The 23,444-nt window shown below is 36.1% G+C and overlaps 1 protein-coding gene across 1 annotated transcript in view; it reads left to right on the forward strand.

The window, feature by feature from the left end:
* Nucleotides 1–23,444, forward strand: part of DCHS2 (dachsous cadherin-related 2) — a 94,448-nt gene that overhangs the window by 33,999 nt on the left and 37,005 nt on the right. Inside the window, exons 4-8 of the mRNA XM_026041628.1 lie at nucleotides 4,012–4,130; nucleotides 6,815–7,006; nucleotides 12,398–12,629; nucleotides 20,503–20,739; nucleotides 22,286–23,305. Of these exons, the coding sequence (XP_025897413.1) occupies nucleotides 4,012–4,130; nucleotides 6,815–7,006; nucleotides 12,398–12,629; nucleotides 20,503–20,739; nucleotides 22,286–23,305 (1,800 nt within the window). The remainder of the gene's footprint in view (nucleotides 1–4,011; nucleotides 4,131–6,814; nucleotides 7,007–12,397; nucleotides 12,630–20,502; nucleotides 20,740–22,285; nucleotides 23,306–23,444) is intronic.

Below are 23,444 nucleotides of genomic sequence, written 5' to 3' on the forward strand. Positions count from 1 at the left end.
GTTTCACCTGGGGAGGAAGGAAGTAAAGAAGGGAAGGTATACCGTGGTAGCACAGCCCAGAAAAACAGGCTCTAAGTTTGTGCATTGGAACAATATTTTAAGATTAAAATACCGTACTGTGTTTACAGGCAGACTTGAAGTCAGTGGTGCCAAGTGGAAAGAGCACACACTATAGTCCAGATATCCCCATCCAAATACTATATGCTCTCTGGTATGTCTTGTGTGGCTAGAATATAATAGTTCTGTTGTGAAGTGTTGTACCTGCTGTTATACCCATTTGTGTAGTTCAACAGGAGTCAGCTCTCTAGAGGAAAATATACAAATTTACAAGTTTAATGAAAAGACTGCTGCTCTGTGCTTTGCTGTCTAGGTACCTCCTCCTTATCAGTGGCATTCCCTGTGACTAKTAGAAAATATGGAGGCTGGACTAGGGGTGAAGTGTGACATGTCAAACTTGTGGAAAAAAACAAGCTCTATTCTTTGCTCAGATGAAAAGCTCTAATAAAGCAGCTGGGGTTAACAAGCATTGTGGACAGGTACCAATAGTATGCGTGAGGGAGAGATGTAATTGAGAACAGAACCTTATTATATAGCAGTYCCCTGATCTGAGTTCTAATGTGTCTTTTTAACTTCTTGAAAAAGGAACTGTCTGCAACTATGAAAATTAAACAGCTACAAATTTAGCACATAGATGTGAGAAAGTTACAGGGATTTTTTTTGGCTTAATATCTGCTTATAGATTAAATACCGTGCTGCAAATGGTCTTATGCAATAGTCTGAAAAAAAAAAAGTAATAGGGAAACAGGGAATGGAACGGATTGTCTAAAAGTAGCACATATGATAAAGTGATTTAATATTAGAGATATACTCTCTGAATACTCAGGGAGGCCTCAACCTTGCCTTAACATATGGATGCACAAGTTGTGCATACACAAGTTGGGTATATAATTCTTTTGGGGGTTCCTGTGTTTTCAGTTTTTCTTTCTGAAGAGCAGATGTTGAGGAATGCTTCCTCCCTCTTGCCAGATCATCTTGCTGCTCTGCTCATTGAAGTTGAAATTTATTTCAGTGAGTTTTGGTCCCTGAAATAGCTACGTCCAAGATTTTTAAAACTGGACCTCAAAACAGAGCATTTCCTTTTCCTAAGAGCAAGGAGAAAACTTCAGAGAATTCTGGAGCTGATTAAATGGATTTAGACATCTGGTGTTCATAATCTCCCACTTCAAAACAGCTCTGTCTTCTTTCGCTGTGCAAGAAGTATCAGAGCTGCGTAGGACTCATGTCTTGTTTGTCTGGGGGAGAAGTCTGTATCAGAAAAGAAAGGACGCTTCCATGTGTGCAAGTGATGAGGCCAATTTATGCCCCCTCAGTCCTTTTCATTTCCTTCACAGAACTTAACCCATCTGTTGCTTTTAGTAATTAAAGCTTGTTGCTAGTACACAACGCACTTCCCTTAGATGTTACACTATAAATCTAATCCACATCTTCTATTCAGAGCTCCTCTTCGGTTACTCCCACATATCATGTTCCCTTTGCTCTCTGGTGTACTTTGCAAAGGCCAAGGGTTTGTGTAGTATTAYGCCATGCAGTTCAAAAGCTCTCGGTTTCATGCRGCAAAGACTACTGGTGAATGAAGCAAATGGAACTTGAAATGGATTAATATCTGCTTGTGCAGCAGGTTCATAGCTACAGTATTAGAAAGTCCCTCCCTGTCCTTATTTCTTGCTTCCCTGTGAGTGGGCTGCGTACTGTTAGGACCTGTTATRTTCTGCAACCTGTGGATCTTCAACTTCCCAGCTGTGCACTAGGTACGGCCCAGCAGGACAGGCTTCWAGTCCATGGCTTGCTCACGGATCCCATCTGGCCAGAGGCACGTTGCCAGAGGTGATGAGCCCTTCCAGGAACGGGGCACGTGCTGCACTCCAGCGTGTTCTAGTTTGCAYGCGGGCAACTTGCCAGTCTAATGTGCATCAGCGTTCGTCTTCATTTAAAGAGCAGTGAAAGGATGTGTGTAACTGCACAGTTATTTTCATTCTGGATRTGTAAGACTTCTTATGATAACGAGTATTGGGTAAATTTTGCTAGCACTTCACTGAGCAGAGTGTCATGTGTCATGTGCCTAATTCCCATAATACCAGTTAGGACTTGTCCTTTTGGGAGCAATATGGAATTTGTGGTAAGCTCTGTTCTGTAAACCAAGAGTGTTTAAAGATCTCTCTTTAGAGCAGCTTGTGCTGATGTAAACCTCAGGAGACCTTGCAGTGTTTCTGCCCATCACTGCTTAAACCCCATGGCTGTTAGGTGACGTTCTTCAGCTTTCTGGAAATGTCTCTGCCAGTTCCATGCATTCAAAGCACATTCATTTGAATTGTTTGTATGTTTACATACCTAACTTAACTTGCTGCTTTGATTTATTGTGCCCTCAGTGAGTTTTGCATTTCAAAGCAAATAAAGGTCTCTTTCCTGTTAGAGTATCCAGTATATTGTTGAGGGCTATGATATCAAGATTAAGATTGTATGTCCTGCACCTTTCGATCTTTCTGATGATTGCTTAGTGTTATRCATTGGAGTCTACAAGCCTCTGATTATGTGAGGCTTGTATACAGCAAAAAGAGCTAAGAATTTTTGTGATGGAGTTTTGGAAAAGTGGGAAAAAATGGGTGTGTGGACGGAAATCAGATTTAGAAGGAAGGAGGGGAGAAATGTCCGTCATCTTTGAGTCAAGCATAATTTCTGAACTAGTCATTAGAAGATATAAAGATCCCTTGCTAATTCTTATGTCTACAGTGAACAAAATTCCATATTTTTATAAAGCGCTATGAATACATTATTCAAGCTGCGAATTTGGCTTTGTTCTAACTTTCCCATAAAAGGAGGCTAAGGAATTAACTAAGAGTCCTCATCTTCTTTCCAAATATAAATTGTGTGCAATTTACAAACTGCAATTACACAAAATATGTGCTTTTATTATGAGAGAGATTCTTCTTCTGTTTTAACACTTAGGGAACATGACCCTTATTACAGGGAATGACTGCAAGTAATGCAGGCCATATTTTTGGGAATATAGAGAATTGACTCATTTATGATTAGATGTTATTAATAGTGTGGTTTAAACATAAGCACATTAATAGGTATTTCATATAGTAAAAAACTYGATGCTGTTTCATGCTCTAAAATCAAAGGACTGAGTGCCCATTGCTGTGAATTCTCATTAATTCCACTGACGTGAATCAAACCAWCTTAGGATCTGCCAAATGTTTGCTTTCTCTTAGTCTCTCCTTTCTTAGCTTAGAGTTGAAGAAAATGTTTTTGTTCACAGAAAATGTTTTGYTCACACTTCCCCCGGTTTTATCGGATTCAAGCATAAGCCTGAGTTTGATCTTTAATTGCACAATGGTTCACTTTGTTTTCTCTTCCCCATTTCTATGTGCAAATATAATTTCTGGACTTTCAACATTGTCTGTATCTGTGTTTAGGTGATTGATCTGTCTCTTTGTTCGTCTGTCTTTTCTCCTCTTGCACCATTTAATGTCAATCCATTTCCACCATTTATTCCCATCATACGCTGATCTGTAAATTTGAGCATAATGTTGTTAACGTTTGTTGTCATTCTCCCTAACATTTCCCGTGGTCTCCTTTTCTCCTCCCCTGGAGAGGATGGCTGCACTTGAACCACTTATTACTTCATTGGAAATGTCAACAGGACAATAGAAAATGTTTTTTATTTGTTTTTCTCTGAGGAATTTGAGATCTAGACAGCGTGCAAATATAGTAAAGGAGGTTACAGAAAGTGTGACCAGATGGAGAAGTTCAGTGCGTAGCTACCCCTACCATGAGTTTTGATGGCTTTTAAAAATATTTTTAGGGAAATGCTTTGTTATGTAGTTCCTTATTCCCAAGTTTACACTTAGTAATATACATTTACAACCTACGGTGTTGAAACATAYTCAAATTAAAGAATGAAAAAGGTCYTGTCAATTTAATCCTCRTTTTTCACTTTCTGTTCTCCAGGATCTCAATATCATATTCAGCCGAGCTGTCAGAACAGAGGTGTTCCATACTCCCTTGCTCCATACTCCCTTGCCTCTTCACACATCTGCAATGCCTATAAATCTTTTCAGCTCCATCACGTTTGTGATACTGCCAACATCCAGCACTCTTGATCAGCCCACTGTGAAATTTCCTACTGCTGCCTTCATTTCCTCTTGCTTGGAGTGCTGCAATTCACAGCTTCTGAGCAGTTAACTACTGTAATACTCATAAGAGCAGTGTGTCTGCAGAACAGTATTATAACCTGCAGTGTTCTGGATTGTGACTGCAATATGCTTTAATTTCTAAAACATGTGGCAGCTTGTTCTCTTCAACTGCATCTGAAAATATGAATTTGTCAGTATGTTTTAACTACGTTTCTTCTAAATCAGCTTGCATCAATAACAGTAGCTTCCCCAGGCCTCAGGTTAGGTGCCAATCAACCTCAGCTGTGTTTTCTACAGTAAATTTCCTCTTTAGATCAATGATTCCATTGGCAAAAATTTAGATTGTTAACGTACTTAAAAAAAAAAAAAAGACTAGTAATAATAAATGTAAATAATAAGGTTAATAATTAAAATAAGGTAAAAATATTAAAGTTTCTGACAAGGAGAAATTTTTATAAATGCAGAAATTTGATGCCATTTAATTTTTTAAATTACATTTTAATTAATTAGACCTGTTAGTCTATTTAATTAGACTGTTTTAATTAATGGTATAAAGCCTCTGGTTTTACAGTCCTAATTGACCCATAGTCAAATGCAAGCATAAATGTTAGCATTTACATATTGAACTACTTGCAGGCATAGCTGGATAGAAACTTTTCAATATTGTCACTCACACCAGCTTTTAGGCACAAAAAATAATTACAATTTTTTTTCAAAGGGTAAGTGAATTCTCTGCAATAGTAAGGCAGTAAAGTATTGACTAGACTTCTGTTTTGATTTATATTTTGTAGTGGAAATAACAAAGTACAAGACTGGTGAAATACAYGTACTGTAGACTTATTTACATACAACTGCAGAGTGCTTTTAGGGCMAGATTTTCGTTTTATTGAAGTCAAGTGCGAGCTTTGCCTTTTAACTTGACTAGGGCGAAAGATTGGCCTTYGGTCAGGAATTGTGTTGTGTTGCATCTCCCACTGCAGCTCTGAGAATCTTGCCTTAAATCCAGCGAGCTCCTCTTCTGGTTCAGTTTGTGGTGGTGGTTTCTCAGTCCCCTGCCCTGTACCTTGCCATGGGGCTTGGCTTTGTCTTACCAGTAGCCTTCTCTTAGGCACTGGAGGGCAGCTATTAAATCCCCTGCAGACATTCTCTTCTACAGGCAAAAGATGCCTCAGCTTCTTCTCTCAGGGCATACATTTATTTGACAGGCTAAACCTATGGCCATAGTAAATATTTATTAAAATTTATTAAAATCTCTCAAGCATTTGTTGATTTCTGTCTCTTTCTCTGTGTCTCCCCCCAAAAAAAAATCTTGGAAAAAATTTTTCAAAYATATTTTGTCTCAAAATTTAAAACCCTTGGTGATTTTAAATAATTTTTTTTTTTTAAATCTATGCTTCCTAGCTGCCAAATACATTYCCAGCAAATTAAGAGCACTGATCCCTACTGTTTGTCTAATGTTTTATGAGTTGTCTGAAACTCAGCCGAGAGAAGATGATACAGCAGGTTCAAAATTACTCCAGGTGTTCATAGGCTTCTGAAAACATCCTATTTACATCCCACTTACTGATCTGGTGTCATTTGGTGGTAACCCAAGAATATGTGCAGCTGGAAAGAAGAGGAAGAATTTCCTATGTTTTTTCTTGGARATAGCCATCTGGTGCCATAAATTGTCCTGTGCTCATTGCTCACCCATTGCTCAGCTCTAGTTCCTAACAAACCTTMTTTATTTTTCTTGCCACTCATTTCCCTTGCCAGTTTAGGACATTTACTTCTCTTTGGTACCATGTGGTTGCATCCCTCTCAAGGAAGTATTTCTTTAAAGTAGTTATTTATGACATATGTTTTGGATTTACAGCAGAATCCACAATGCTTTTAAGATAGAATTAATATAGCTGAAAGTAAAAGATGCAATATTTGTTATTCAGCATTTATAGCCATATGCAAGGCTATAATGACATGGGAATTTAATCTCTCTTAGTAACTTATTGCAGTCCAAACATACTTTMATTTTTATTGCACATGCATGTATGACAGTCAAGTTTTAGTTTTATTGGTAGAGTTCAAGCTTCTGAGACAGATGGATTGAATCCCTTAATTTCTAGGCAGGCTTATAGGAACAGTGCTCTATAAAAATTAAATAGTAAACTAACTCAAGGAAAACTTTTAGAAATGCATTAGATAAGAAAGTCCTGACTCATTTTTTCTGATCCACAGGGGTCATAGGTTTTTGTAAGACCTAGACCTATGTCTACTGGTAAAATAACACGTTTTAACATAAAAGCAAAATAGTTTGACGTGTGGCCTACTAGTGTGACTTAATGTGTATGGATTCTGTAGGTATGGGAAGTTCATTTGATTGCAATAATTATTGTCAGTTAAGTCATATTGTAGACAAGATTTAATCTATGCTTGCTACAATGATTACACCATCAGCATCTAAGTCATTATTTTATAAGCAGCACACAGACAGGTTGGAAATAGAATATGTTTGTATTGTGTGTGCACATTTGTTTATRTAACAGAATAGTTATCTTTATTAAAGCAAAATATTCCTTATCTGTAAATGATTAACCAACAGTTTATCTGTTTTATATTTTCATCTTATTATTTCCCTACAGGTYAAAGCAACAGATGCAGATGCAGACCAGTTTGGTGAAATTGAGTATTTTCTTTATGATGGGTTCAATTACTATGAAAAATCTAAAGCTTTCCAGATTGACCCACATACTGGTCAAATCTGTGTGTCTCAAGACATTGATAGAGAGGAAGATCCAGCTACTTATGATCTCCTAGTAAAAGCTACAGATGGGGTAAGTTGCATCCTTTCTAACTGCCAGACTTGTAAAATGCATTTTCAAATTTGGATGTGCTAAATACTTTTAAATGAGAATGGAATATATGAAATTTGCATGATTTTGAATTAATTTATTACTGCTAYAGGGAGTAGAATGTGATATTTAAAAATATAAAATAAACATAAAAATAAAGATAAAATAAAACAAAATCCAACAGGAGTCATTTTGACTGAATTGGTATACTTCACTGTGAAAGCCACAACCCTTTCTATGTAAGTTGTTCAAAATTCTTTCTGGGAACTGTTATTCCTTGCTRTATTTCTTCCCCTGTTGGAACTACTGGACTCCATTTTAATTCTGCTTCTTGGTTTAAAGATAGTTGCACCACTAGTTGGTTAATAATTTGTGTCAGAAATACATGGGTAAAGTGTGTGCCAAAAAGTATTTTCAGAGGGAACAGACACAACACAACAAATGTTCTTTTGTATTAATAGTATCTTTAGTACTCTGCCTATTTATACACTGTTGTAAAAATATCTTTTTTTGTTTTTTTTTTGTCTGTTTGTTTGTTAACATACAACTATGTCTTATGTCAATGTGTGGTAATTTCAGAATTTAAATCCTTTTTATTAGGACAGTATCACCAATCTTTCTGGCAGACATATATGTCTGTGCTCTTAAAGAAAGATTATGTTAGAGCTGAACTGTAAGTACTCTAAGTTGTACAGGTTTTTTCTCATGTCCTTTTACTCTTCTGGACAGAGTATTTTGAAAATGTAAAAGCAAATAGGTTTACTTGAATAAGATATTTGCATATTCTGGTTCATTGCCATTGTGATAACTTCTATSTTGGGACCTGTAAGAAAACTGCCAAAGCACAAAAAGGATAGATTGTTTCATTTTAAAAATGATTAAATTGATTTATCTTCATTTGGACAACTTATGCTGTCAAAAATTCAAGAATGAGAAAGAGGGATTTTTGATTTTCTCGTCTTTGGCAAGTAGGGCTTGGATTTTTATTACTGGAACTCAGCAGTTTGTAGCCAACATTGATTTGGCTTCTGCCAGTTAGGTCATCTGACAGCTGGATATTAAAGCACCTCGTATCAATATTCACTTCAAAATTTCAAGTATACCTGAAGTGATGTTTAGCTATATATCACCTTTACAGCTGAATTATGGCAGGATATTTCTTATCTTCTGGCATTSTGTGTGTGATTTTAATTGATTAAAAGCATGCTAGGTATGGAGTTCAAGTAGAGACTGTGATCAAAAGTAGGGAGAAATATGTTTAGAAAAGACAGAGGGAGAATGAGGGTCATTGTTTTTTAAAGGAGAGGGAGAGAGATGAAAAGGAAAGAAAATAAGAAAGTTAATTAGAAATGAGGAGGAAAAGAAGTATTTTCCATGTGGTGCTCAGTTTATCTTACAGCAAAACAGATGGAAGTAATTGATAGTTTATCTAATCCATTGCATGGTTTTAGAGCTTGACTGCCTTCTTTTAAATTCACTATGTAGAAACAGTAATGGGAGAGCTGGAAATGCCTGCAAATGACCATGGAAGGGCAAGTGTAAAATTGATTTTGTTAAACGGACGCTTGTAAAATCTAAAGTTCTTGGGAGGGCTTGTAGAGGGGAAGGCTCACTGTTTTAAATGGGAACAAGATTGTTAATAATGTTGGCATGAGCTTTTTTTTAGTTGGCAGCACTTAATTTGATCCCAAAGTCACTTATTGTCTCAAATGTATTTGAAATGCTTCTGTATGAGAAGAAATCTTGTAAGTAGTGTTCTAGAAAAGCACTTGCACTGAATCACAGAGCATCTGCTTGTTGCCCTCCTTTGAGGTCTCTGTCAYGTGTTGTGTTCTGTGTGTGGTCTAGTAGATGCCTCACATGCTGCCTCTTGCTTATGACTATCCCCTGTTCAAATAGTGCCTTTAAGTCACAGGTACGTGCCATTGTATTACATATTTGCAGCAGCCCAGAGAGAKCTTCTGCAGGCTTTCAGGGGGTTGGAATTGCTAGTAAGCAAAAAGCTGATTTTCTTATAATGATAGTGAAATTGTAACTTTACTCTTGAAGAAAAACAGATGAAGATATTTTTTGCTTGGAAAAAAGTCACAAATTTTTRTGAGAGATTTAGATCAAAAATACTGTGAAATCAAATCTTGCGAAAAGAAAATATGCAACAACAAATTCTAACCAAATTCTTAACGTGTTWTCAAAAGAGATGTAGAGGACAAAATTAGTGGTACACTTTTTTTTTTAAACATTTGTATATTAGGTCCAATGTGTGTGGTGGTGATAGTGGTATTGTTGTCACCTTTTGTAATACAACTGAAGTGCACTAAGACCCTTCACATTTTCCGTATTTGATTGGTGGTCTCCAAGCTGTTAAATGTGTAACTCATACTTGTTTTATATGCAGTATAAAAATATGCAGTGGGCATATTTTTTCTGACATACTAAAATCTTTTTGGTATAGTACATAATTTGGCATAGTACGTANTTCTGTAAAGCTTCTAAGGAACTTTTTGAAATACTTGTTGATGTCTCTTCCTCTCCATCATGACAACATTGTGACTTATCCAGTTGGCATAGCATCTTTTAGGTTTTACAAAGAAAAGAAAATGTCTTTTTATCAGAGATTGTATATATCACAGTTCAAATAAGAAGAAAAATTTGACAGCACAATTTACTGATGAAAAAGTTGGAATCCTCAGTGGAAGTCTTGACAGATTCTTATGCATTTTATAATGTGTCAACAAGAAGAAATACAGTTATTCAAAATAGCACCATTCTTACTTATTAATATAACTTATCCTGTCCTGATAGCTTTATATTTTCTCACAAACTAAATGCTGCCAAAGAAAAGAAAATCACTACTTGTGGTTATCTTGAATAGGTAATAGTTTATTCTATCCATTTTTGTGCCGCAAATCATATTGTATCAAATCTTATCACATCAAATCTTTAAGATTTTGACCCAAAAAAACCCCAAAATTGTAATTGTAACCTCTTGTTGCATCAACAAACACAATAGCAGTTYGAGTATTTGAAACATGATTTCAATACAAGCAATTCCAGTTTGTTGTTGCTTGTAATGTGTTTTGACAAATGTAGTTTTCTTTCTGCAGCACATTGTATAATTTGGTCTTTATATATTGGAAAATCTACTGTGTTGCACTTGTTTCTGAACAGATGAACTGTATCCATGTGATTAGAGAGACAGTCAGTTCCCTCTCATTTCAGATATTTCTTGAAAATTATTGTAGCCAGAACAAGTTTAAAAGAAAGCAAAAAGGTTAATTCGATAACCATTGTACTGGACCATAAACAAGTTTATGTCTCTTGACTTCTGTGTAATGAGGATACATTTCTTCAGGAAAAGAAAGATCTGTCTCCATCATAAAACTTGGTCTGTCTTCTGAAAGATCAAATAGTAAGTCTACAATTGCTCAGAATTCCCAGAGACTTTAKTCTTTATCTAGTTCCAAAGAATAAATATGAATTGCCTGGGGAGTGGAGTGTTTTTCATGTCTGTTTAGCAATAGTGACACTTGGAAGAAGCAATTTAACACARATTTCCATGAGTTTTGTTGGTTTTGATGGTTTTTTTTTCTGTTTTTAACCTCACTTCTTCCTYGGAACACTTCCCTTAAATGCTGTTTCTGGTTCCTGTTCTAAAGTACTTGAAAGCTGTGGAGTCACTGTGCTGAAGAATATCTGCTAGTGGGCTTGGAAACACAGGATCCYTCTTTCATTCCCTGTGCAGAGATTTCCTTTGTGAGAAAATTCAGACTTGAAGTCAAAGTTCATCCTGAAGGGGATTGGGATCGTAGCAGTGAGCTCATCAGATCTGCTTGTCACCCCATCTTCTAAGCAGCAAAACTATGTCACGCTATGTCAGCATGTTGAGGATGGTGCTGGCATGGTGCACCTTGCACTCCTGACCTGGCTGGTCTCATGTCAGCATGAGACCTAGATCTGAAATCACGCAATCTCACTCATTTCCTTTCTTCCTTTGAGAGAAAACCCAATTATAGTGAGAGGAAGTGGGCTGCATTTGTTAGTTTTCATGTGAAATATAGAAGCATACTGTATGATACAATCTTATTTTTTCTCAAACTTTATGGTGCACAAATAACTTTGGAAATAYGAACCACTCCAGACTGATGGAGAGTCAACAAGGAGTATGAGACAGTGACTCTGAAGTGAATAGCCATTTATTTTATTGAGGACCCTGAGCTGTCTATTCTTCAACAGCCATGACATTATCTTTTTTTCCTAAGTTCTTTTAAAATTCAATGTTTTGTGATGGTCAGCAACGATTTTGCTAAACCAGCTTGCAAGCTTGCAACCAACAGCTTGCAAGTTGCTGCTTGTGTTTCTGGTTTCCGTGCAAAGCCAAGGTTAAGTGGGAATCCATGCCTGCCCACACAGTGCTACAGTGGAGARGTAGTCTTGGGTGGGCAGCAGAAGCTTCAACTGAGTGGAGAACAGCAAAATGGTTTGGGCTGGAGGCTGTGAAGAGGTAAGTTACACACAAGCTGCACACAAGATCTGGCTCTCTTCCCAACTGTTTGTGAAGGGGAATAAAAACAAGAGCCAAGAAGTTGAGCCAAGCTCTCTGGGAAGCATGGCAAGATCTCTTTCTCCTCAAAGTTACAAGTTAGCTTGTGAATAAAATTACATTATCTTTATAAATTTTACATCAATAAATCTATTCAACTAGACATTTTTGTTGGCTTTTCTAGCATTCTGCTTCTACATATGTATATGCTGCGTGAGCAGAGTTGCTAGCCATCCTGCATTGATCTGTTCTTAGCCTTTCTAACCAATATTTGAAATGCTCTGATATTCACTGTTATCATGGTGATGCTCTTAAGTGAGAATTTTTTTCATAGGTGAAATGCTTACTGGAGCATTTTCCATAATCRCTGCTCTCATAAGTAAATAATAAAATAGCACAATTCCTGATTCAGTTAGTAGACATTCTCTTTTTGTTCAGGTAATAAACCAAGCATTGATTTATAACAATAAATGTCATTATATAWATATAGATGTATAAAAGAGAAACTGATAAGGAATTAACATGGATAATACTTATTAGTATTAACAAGAATTTTATGTTCAAGGCTGAGAGTCGTAACAAATTGAATGCTGTGTATCCTGTTAGGTAGCATTCTGGTGATGTTCTGWGAATGTGTTTTGCCTGAACTCATTTTGGGGGATTTTGTAGATACTTCAAGTTATTTTTAGTAAATAATACTTTCGTTGCTCATCTTTACTGTTGCAGCATGTTCCTTATTCTATGGATGGGCTCAAGACAGACTTGTGTCATTCTACTGTGTACGTCTTAAAAACTGATGATGTTTTCTTTCTTTTTTCTGTTTTATCCGACAGGGTGGACTGAGTGCCCAAGCTTTTGTTCGTATTGAGATAGAAGATATTAATGATAATCAACCTGTTTTTGAACAAGTTACCTATGTGACAAGCATCAGCAGTCGCACACAGCCAGGAACAGAGATCATCAATGTTGTTGCAACAGACAGAGACTCTGGAATATTTGGAACAGTCACTTATGAACTTATCCTGGGGGAATTTTCTTCTCTTTTCACAGTGGATTCTTTTACAGGTACTGTGAGAGTGTGATTTATCAAAGCCATAACGGCAACGGTTTTTTTTTCCTTGAAGATGGTTTCTTTATTTGGGGCTATGTCATACAATTGAAAGCTTGATTCTGCTGGTTAGTTTCATAATATCCAACTGCCTCCCTGTTTGACCTTCTCAATTTTGGTTCTTGGAAAGAGGTTCAATGAAGGGGTGACAATGAAGATAGGAAAGGAGTTTTGCTAAAAGCAAATCAGGTGGTTGTTGTTGTTGTTTTCATTWTTTTCTAAGACAGTTGGATTTAGTCATCATTTTTCACATGTCTACACCCCAGTCCAGTATAGTTTTTTTCTGATCTTAAATAGTTACCTATCATTCTATCTAATAAATCTTATTATCTAGTAATTATTTATCACTGTGACACCAATTAAACATGAGTGATGTATTCACAAATGTGCATAGTATGTTTAAGGGAGTGTTGAAAGCRAGCCCTTTCATACTACTATGAATACATCCTCATCAACAGTATTGCTTCCTGATCATCTCTTATTTCAGATAAATTAGTTTTGAAACAGGCAGCTGTTTCATATATTTTAAAAATATTTAGGGCTGTTGTATGTGTATGCTTATATTAGCTCTTTGGCATCTGAATCATTATAAGGCTCTGTTCTCTCAAAATGGTGCCTATTTTAAACCTTTTAAACAGTCCCAAAAATACCCTTATGAAGAGAGGAAACTAATCTTAGTAAGTTGGCCTGCTTGTCTTGTCTGTTTTATAATTTTARCTTTAACTGTGGGCTTCAATTGCCTGTCAACTCAAATTCTCTAGGGTCTGACTGAGGCCACAAATATATAGGTCAGTCAATAATTAGGGAGCTAAATCTCCACAAACATTTAAGCAATCATTTTTAAAGCTGCACCAGGAGGCCTGTCAGAGAAAGTCCTTGTAGGTTATGCTTTAAGATTTGACTTTGGTTTGAATTCCTATGTTTTACTACTTGTTAAAATGGTAATAAACTTTTCCAGTTTGTCGTTTGTTCAAGCTGTTTCCATGCTCTCTGTCATATGTCCTCATTTAGATTTGCTTCTCTGATGGTTGTATGAGGGATTTATGCAGTTGTTAGGTGGACTGCACTTTGTGAACAGGAGATGGACAAATATGACTAGAAAAAGAAACTCTTCAGACAGAAGGAGATAGGCAAAATTCTTCAGGAGATGTTTCGTCAGTGCAATCAAACTGTATTTTTCTCAGTGGTGTTTTGCTCCTTCCTGTGGAGATGCAATCTGTGACTGATGGATTATGCAGTTTTTCCAATATATACTGAGGCAAATCCTATTTCATTTACTGTGTTCACTACTGAAGGACCTAAAAGGAGGGATAGTGATGGTGTTGGACTGTTCTGTGAAAATGCTTTCCTAATAGATTTTAGCTCTTAAATGGGTATTTTTTCTCATTGACAAGGTATACAGAAATGAGGAAGATAATCAGTACATTGGTCTATTTGACTTTATTATAGCCCTTAGGATTATATGTATAAATAACCAGAGAAATATTTCCAATACTATGAGATGTAAATTAATTACTAGTTAATGGTTTTCCACATTATAGTAAAACTATGAACCTTTAAGATCTTCATTCAAGATGAAGCTGYTCTCCGTGACATGTATAATTTCTATCTTACACAGTGAAGAGCAGGAATTTGAAAATTGATCTCACTGTAATTTTCTTCAGGGTTGTTTTTGTAATGTTGATGAACATTACAAAAGAACTTTTTTTCTCTCATTTYTCTTTCATATTTATTTTTGAAGGAAAAATGAATGGAATTAAATAAAAGCTATAGCTTGAATTTCTCACTACTATAGCTTACTTCTGGCAGTTGCTTTTTTAAAGCAAGCGTGTGACAGTATGAAGAAAACGATTGGTTTTGCATAGGAACTGTTGTTCATAATGTAGGGTATACATGGCCTGGAGATCATACAAGATAGTCGACAAGTGACAGTGTAGCATATGTTAATGAAGCTTTGGAAATGTAAAGATCATGAGGCTGAGCCACATCCAAGCTCCTTCAGCTTTTGTTTCAGAAACTGTGCCATGGTAGATGTCATGTACAGATAACTTTAATGGAAGTGGGAAGGAGGAAGTGTTCACAGAGCAGATAGATACTCCATTATAAAGGCAGAYTGAATTTTAGAAAGCCCTTAAATGGTGATACTTATTTGCTCTTTTGGCTTTTAGGTACTGTACTGCTTGTGATATACTCTTACACCCTTGTAAATAACTTTTATTACATTTTCCTTAAAGGAATAATTGGAATACTCTGTTTTTCATTTGTTTAAGTATAGACTGTTCACAAGATAAACCTATTTTAAAAGTTTGTAACTAGAAAAGTACATGGATAGTGGAGCTGTTAACAACCCCTCTTCAAGCTCATGACTCTTTTATTATCATTTTCCAGTGCTGGTGTAAACAAAATCTTGGTCTTCCTATATTTCCTTCTGTAGATATTTGATCCATGTGTGATCTGTGAACAGCACTGGAGGACTGACTAGAACAGAAGACATTCAAGAGCTCTTTTGGCTAAGAAACTCTGAGCTTTGTTTATTTTATCCATTATTATTTATAATTGTGGGTAAATAAATAATAATGCAAGTCACAGGATACAATAAAAAATGTGGTAGAAAACTTGTGCAATGATTAACTCTAAGAATTTGGGATTAACAGTTTAACTTATAAACATTGTGGTACAAGYATTAGTATTTCAAAGTATGTATTATTTTCATTTATCTTAGGGATACCCTTCATATCTGGATAACAGATGATTATTATCTAATTTATAATATTGATTCAAGGAACCTGTTTCAAATTACAGAATTAATAGATCTGGTCAGTGCTTCTGCATTTTTTTAATATGAAGTACAATTTTTACAAAATTAACATTCTTTTGGGAAATGTTGACTTGATAGAATTAAGTCCATAGAGAATAGAATTAAGTCCATGGAGTCCACAGCCTCTTTTGTGAACATGACTACATGGCCAGATTCTCTCTCTCAAGTTGCATTCTGATTTCTTTTAACTAAAAAATACAGTGCATCTCATGAATGAAAGTCTTAGAAGAGATCTGGGTCAGTCTAGGAGCTTGGTCCCTCTGAGAAGAAAAAAAGAAAATAACACCAGAAGGGCACGCGAATTTAAGAACATGTAAGCCTAAAGGCAAGTTAAAATGCAGGATCTTGTCGCAGGGTGGTAATGGATGCAAAAGGAAGAGTTAAGAATAGAATCATCCCTCTACTGGTGCATATATGTCTTAAAGGTTTTGGCAGTGCTTCACTTAGTGCTTTGTTAATTCCATTACTGTCCTCTGTACCATATGAAAATACAACTTAATGTCAAACTGACCTAAAATTAAATGTTTTGCTCTAGAATAGAATCACTTTAGTTAAAATGTTGACAAATTTTGTTTTATTGAAGAAAATTGAAATGTTGTTTACCAATCAAATCCTGGGAGATTTTTGCTTCATGAAAAATARTTAGTGTGATTTTTATCACAATACAAATGGAAAACATTAAGTTGAAATATCAACAACCCCTTTGGGACAAAAATTTCAAGTTTGCTTAATTCTACATGCTATAGGATGCTTAATATATAGCAAGTTTTCATCTGCATCAATGTAAAATGGAGATGCATCCTTTCTGAAGAAAGCAGAGCCATATTTTATGATGATTAATGATGTTTTCATACAGTATTATAGTAAAAATAGTTTATTTTAAAAATACTTTTCACATTTTTTATAGTATGTAATACATTTGGAAAACATATAAAGAGGTTCACATAAAACAACATTTAAAATTAGAAGTGTTTTGCTTTGAAACATTTTGAGGCCTTTTTTTTTTACTTCAATGACTTTTTTTCTGACTTTATATAGGAAATTGATAGCATATTCAGAATGCTGCAAATCAGAGGAATACATGTAAGACAACAGATTGACCCACTTAGTTTTTGCCTTTAAGAATTTTACTGAGGTTAGGCTAGAGAGAAATTACTAATTATTCAGCTGAGTATATAGTGGTTATTTGCCCCTGCTGAGGGCAAATTGAAAACTCTAGCATAGAGAGCACCAGTCACAATATGTTCTCATTTGAAGCATGGAAAATTTGCTCTAGTGAGTTTGAAAGCACAAATTTTGGCCCTGGACAAAAGCTCTGYAGCAGAACAGAAGAATACATACATAGTGTCAACTCTTTAATATATTTGGCTTAAAAAAAAAAAAAATTGTGGAATAAAATTCAATAGAATCAACCATTTATGAGCAGAAAAATTATTACAATCTGCATGCCAAAAATGGAACAATGCAATAGTGCAGTCACATCTGTATTTGTGATCCATTGTGCAYAGAACAATGCAAAATATTTTCAAAAATACTCTAGCCCACCCCCTCTTTCTTGTAATTGAGTCCATGTCAGATCTCGGAAACAAAAGTATTCACCAAATTAGACAGAGAGCAAACTCCCATGGCGTTGCAGTGCCACAGCTCTCTGTCTACAAGAGCCAAATGGTGGGTACAAGAAAAATGGAGAAGAGGGAAAGATTACACCAAAAGCTCCTCTTTCAGAGGAGAGGAAAAGTGCAAGACTTCTGCAGTAAAATTCAGTGAATCAACTTTTTTTTTTTTTTTCTCTCATGGAGAATATATACAATTTTTAAGTACAGAATATGGAATAAGAAGTGATTAGTTATCGCTAGCATTTAGCAGTTTTTGTTCTCGTTTCCTCTCCRTTTCGGCTGAGTGAGAGTCTACTGGTACTGCCTTTCTGATGAGCAGCTATGGGTGGGTTGGTTTTGCACTTCATTCCGCTTATCTTYAGCTTGCTCTGTGTTTATTTTTCAGGAATATGACCATCTTACAGCCTTGTGGTTGATTTCTGTGGAAAAGTGAGGGCTAAACGACATATTCTTGGTTAACTTAAAGAAGCAGCTTTGAAAGCAGCAGATCACACAAAACACTGATAGCCTTAGCAAAATGCTTTCATTCTGTTAGACTTAACATAGTGTGCATGTATGCAAGTAGCAGAGTAGTGTAGCTTAAATGGTCAGTCTATGTAAGTAGCAGTTCTCTTGTGAGGATTAAGATGAGCATCTGGAATGCTTTGTAATGCTCTTAAGATGTATTTGCTGTTTTTATTTTATGGGGTTTATGTTATACTCCAGCCTCTGTGTTGGAAACATGCATGTTTTTGTACAATACCATCAAACCAATACAATTTCTGATATACCATGGCATTGGCGTGTGGGTGTTTTTTTTTTTTTTTTTTTTTTGTCAATGTGTGTTGAGCTGTTTATGGATGTGTCTGGAGAGGCAAAGAAAGGTGAAATCGTGAGGCAGTAATGGATTATCATGACATGGAGCTATGGCAGGTTGATTTGAGATGAATCAAGGACTTAGTATGGAAGCATTAATATAATTAATCCTTTCAAACTTGAAATATGCCTCTTATTCACTAAAGCCATTAGTTGCTCACGCTGCACGTTTTTCTTACGCGCTTTGTCATGCATAGAAGCACACGTCTCTGTGCTGATAAGTTAGTGTGCTGGCGTGTTTGGCACGTGCTGTACACACCAGCACTGCCACACGCTATTATGCAGCTGCTTGGCTGCCGGCTTTGGAGGCGAGCTGGGGTGATGAGCTGTGCGTGCCTCCTGCCATCTGCCTGCTGTCTGAGCTCTGCCACGTGTGCTCGCTTGACCTGCCTTAAGATATCTGTTGAAGAAATACTACCATCATTTAAAGCTGAGGGAGTTTGACTTCAAAGGCTTGAAGAACTCAATTGGACAGTTTATTTTATTCCTCTTGCAGTGTTCTAAAGTTACTTTATTTTTATTCCATGAGCAACAAGTAAAATTTAAAGCTATTAAAGTAAATAAGTATACATTTCCATGTAATCCAGATTTCGTTACTGAAATTTGGATGTCCTGATTTATATCTTTACTTTCACACTGCTTGACTCAAGAGAAATGTTTCATTTACCTACTAATGGRTATCCAGCACCATAGTGCTGGATTTCTGCTTCCATGGTTTGGAGAACATGATTTTCCCATAGGAAAAACAAATGCGTTTTCAAAGTGGTGAGTTAAAGCATATGTGGCATACACATACAAATGCATACATGACATACACTTTTTTTTTTAAAGAATTATTATATATGGCTCTGGTCTCCTGCCCTTAACTGTTAATTAGTAGCACTTAGGAGCAAACTCACTGAAGGACTGACCAGCTCACTAGGTATTGCACTGAAGTGCAGCTCAACAAAAACATCTTAAAGTCTCTAAAATGGGAAAAGGAAATTTGGACTTTTCAATAGGAAAATACTCAATAGTGATCAAGTTAGTAATATATGGTGGTAAGTGGTTGTAAGACCACTTGTAAAACCATAGTAAGATGGTTTCATTTAATCTGGCAATGACAACACTTAAAATCCATGTTTATATGTTTAACCTCTGGTGGGGAGAAAAAAAAAAAAAAAAAAAAAAAAAGATTAACTCCTTTGAGCTACAGTTGCTTGGATTACCTCAGGAAATGCCAAAAGTTTATACTGCTGGAATACTACTTTGTTAAGCAATCTAACTAATTGTAAAACCCAATCATCAGATGACCGAAAGAAAGGTGAAAAAGAGGTTGATTCTTGGAAGAGTATCTATATTGGCATAGGAAGTGGATCAGCAATGACTTCTGAATCCATCTGTATCTTTGAGTTATGATGGTGGTTTGTCACGCTGGAATAAATGTGTTTTGTTATTAGGAGAAAGAAATTCTCCCATGTTGTTGAAGAACACTTGAATGCATTTTTAAGCATGCCACAAGAGTTTGTTGTTATAATGTCTTGGCAGTAAAATTGGAAAGTGTACTATGTGCATCTTTGAATATTTATAAGGATTTTATGTTTTCCCTTTTTTTCTGCTTAAAAGTACATTATCACAAATTACAGTTGTGACTTTACCCTAAATTTTGTGAAGATATATTGTAGTTGCATCATGTACTGATTCTGCTAAGGCATTTGAATTCAATCTCATTTTTACTGTGACACATAGGACTATTAGATATCCAACTTGAGTGCCAGACATCTTCCCTACTAAACCTRTCCTGAAAGGCAGAAAATCATGAAGGTATCCCAGAGCTTATAAATTTGGTTTTACTGAACTACTGGCTTCATTAGCTTCTATAAAATCACACATACCTTTTAAGAAAATGTCCAGTGGTATGTAGCAAATTGTCCCTGGTGAYTGAATCACTTAATTACAGCGTTGCTACTTACAAGCTCACTATGCAGTTATAATGCAGTTATCGTCACTGTTTGCAAAGATAACTTAATCAGTTGTAATAACATGTTTTTTCTTCTAAATTTACCTCCAGATTTTAAAATATCATTACTGGTCAAATCCTGTTCTTCATAACATTGCTGAATACTCAAAACAGCTCCACTAATTCAGGGAAGTTACCATAGATTTAAACAGGAAATCTATAAATGAAGTTTGATGTGTCCTGAATATATGTTTCTAAAATCACAATAAAGGACACTGAGTTTTGAGATGCAACTTGCCGTTTGTCACTGACRTTGTGCATGATAAAGACCATGTAATTTCAGAAAACCTGTCCTCTAAATGGAATTAGTAATGCTACATACACAGTGAAAGATGAAGAGGTAAAACATACATACAATCACTGCAAAGCAGCTGACGCATTTTTACCTATATCTCAAACTCTTCAGTAGCTTTTTGTCTATRCTCTCTGACCTTCCTTTGTGCTAAAGGTTCGTGCTGAAGCCCTTTTGACAGCCTGCTAAATCTGGAAGAGTGTCATCAACATGGTGCTTTCACTATTCTTCTATTTCTGTTTATTTTCAGGAATTATATACTTGATCTCAGCTCTTGGCCACCTGGAAGGTTCTGCGTTGGTTCTGACTGTTTCTGCCCAAGATGGGGGTGGTCTTTCCTCTGCTGTTAATGCAGCAGTCACAGTAAACATCCTTCAGGCYACTTTGGCCCCAGCCGTATTTGAGAAATCTCGGTATGCTTTTTCTGTTCCTGAAGATATACCTGAAGGCAGCCCAGTTGGAACTGTAAAGGCCCGACAACCTCTGAGTAAGTTTCATAGTGAAACAGTAAAAATATTTTAATTGTGGCTGTAAGCTAGAAGCATCTGCAGATCTTTTTTTTTTTTTTTTTTTGAACTTTTGTATTACTTATTCAGCATGTTGAACATAAAATAGTATCTATTGAAAATATTTACAGGAATTGCAGTGATAGCTGCTATATCAGGAATCCCTTTAGAACAGACCTCCCAAAGGGGAGATTATTGGAATCCATTTTGGTGGCCCACAGGGAAGAAGAACTGCCCCTGTTTCGTTATTTTTATTTACTGATTTGCTTTGCAAGATAGTTAAAAAACAGTGTAAGTAGTTTCCTTGCATGTGTTTTGCATGCAAGCATCTATTTAGCTGCCGGATGGATTTGTGTGATTGTGAGTGGCAAGATGGGCAATGCCCTGTGAAAGTGTAAGGTATATAATAATAAATAAATAATAAATATTATAATAAATAGATCACAATTTTAAAATAAAATCATTAAATATAAAATTATTTAAATATAAAATTATAAAACAAAATAAAATTATAATAAATGTAATAATAAATCATAAAAAGAGGTGTGTAATCGTATGGCTGATGTTAAAGCACTGGCCCGAAACAGGAACTGTAGAGCAATACTGATGAGCAAACAGCAAGTATGCAAAGGTTTTCAGTAATCTAGGTGGTGTGCTAATGCAAAAAAAAAAAAAAGCGTTCTCAAATTCCGTGAAGAAATCCAGACAAATGTTTAAATTCGGTGATGAAATCCAGACAAATGTTTAAAAGTTTTTCTTTTTAATTCATTTGGTTTCCTCATCACTTTGAGAAGGAAATGGCTTTAATTCTACCAGGCTCCCTGTAGCTGTAAAGAACACTGACCTCAGAGCCATATATGTTTGGTTCTTATGCAGAACAGTGGAACATGAGTCCACATACTTGGACTGTGGGTCTCTGTGTGTAAGGTTATAAAAGGAGAGGTTTCCTAAGAGTCTGTGGTTAGTCACACTTCTTGGCCACAGTTTCCAGGGGTGAGGTAGCACCTTGCCAGACCTGTGTGGAATTGTGGAAGAGAATTTTAGTCAGCATTTGACATGTGTAGCTTATAGCAATAGTCACACATAAATGGTAAAATCAGTAAAATGTAATTTTCTCAGGGAACCTCCATCTGTTTTATTCCTCATTGCAGTGAATCCCCATACGCAGTGAAGTTATTCCCTTAAAAGTAATTTATATGAGTGTTTTCCTATTATTTTGGATTGAGGGAAACAAGARGCAATGATAGTATTTTCTCCACAGAGATTTAACGTACCAGAGATGAAAGTCAAATAGCMCATAATTGGCCAAACTCTATAGTCAGATCAATTCTGTGCAGTATTTATTTTACTGAAGGGTTCCAGGGGTAGGGAGAAGGAAGCATAAAAACCCTGCGACATACAAGTATTTGTGTAAATTATGTTTATTCAGCTGAATTTAATGGTGCACATTCTTCAGATGTTTGTAGAAGCCTTCAGGTTATCATTTTCATCCTTTTCATATTTTGTTGTTCTTATTCCCGCTTACAGATTCTTTAGAAGTCGTTTCTTACAGAATTTCCTCTGGTGATCCATATGGAAGATTCTCTATTGACCCTCAATTTGGTATCATCCACACCAAAAACCAGCTCGACCATGAAACTCAGTCTGTTATATTASTTACTGTTCAGTCACAATTGGGCAATTCCCCTGTCTACAGTAGCACCCAGGTCAACATATCTGTGTTAGATATCAATGACAATCCTCCAGTATTTCATACCAAATCTGGCAAAATAATTATTTCACATATCTTGCCTCCTGGCACAGCTATCTACATTGCTCATGCAGAAGATAAAGACAGTGGCCTAAATGGGGTAATCAAATATAGTATGGCAAGTGAGCAATCAAATGCATTCAGTATTGATCCAGGCTTTGGAGTGGTGAACCTCACCAGGACAGTGTTTGCAGATAAGCAGCAGGAATATATTCTACACATAGAAGCTGAAGACCATGGAAACCCCCCTCTGAGTTCTTTGYTGAAGTTGTCAGTGATTATTGAAGAGCAAAAGATGGGCCCCACTCTAGCTTTTGAAAAATTGGTGTATCAAGTAGAAATCAGTGAAGCTTCCTTTCTAGATGTCCAAGTCCTTCAAGTTCAAGCCCACTCCCTAGATCCACAGCATGTCAACTCCAAGCTGACGTATTCCCTAGAGTCTAGTACAGATTCTGTTGCTTTTGTAATCAACTCTGATACTGGCTGGATTTATCTTCGGAAACACTTGGATTATGAATGTACACAGACATTAAGTTTTAGAGCCCTGGCCAGTACCTTAGAGGACCAAAGCTCCAGGCAAAATGCAAGTACTTTAGTAATAGTTAATGTCCTAGATGAAAATGATAATTCCCCCATGTTTTTACATAATGACTACTACTTCAAAATGGAGGAAAATCCAGTTCCCAGGGGTGTTGTTGGCACAGTCACAGCTGTTGACAAAGACTCTGGAAGAAATGGACAACTTTCCTATATCATCTTGTCTGATGGGACGTATTTCAAGATGAATTYCAACACAGGTAGCATTTTATGCTTTGTAAATTGCCCACTATTGCTTTTGGAAAGCAGTTTTTCTCTAAGAGAATGGAAATAATATGTAAAATTCAAGACCTGCTTTGACTCTCTTGGGTTGGTATATGAATATTCTAACTCAAAGGT

This window comes from Nothoprocta perdicaria, unplaced genomic scaffold (genome assembly GCF_003342845.1).
Source record: "Nothoprocta perdicaria isolate Ctin4 unplaced genomic scaffold, notPer1 scaffold_29, whole genome shotgun sequence".
In the NCBI taxonomy this organism is placed as follows: domain Eukaryota; kingdom Metazoa; phylum Chordata; class Aves; order Tinamiformes; family Tinamidae; genus Nothoprocta; species Nothoprocta perdicaria.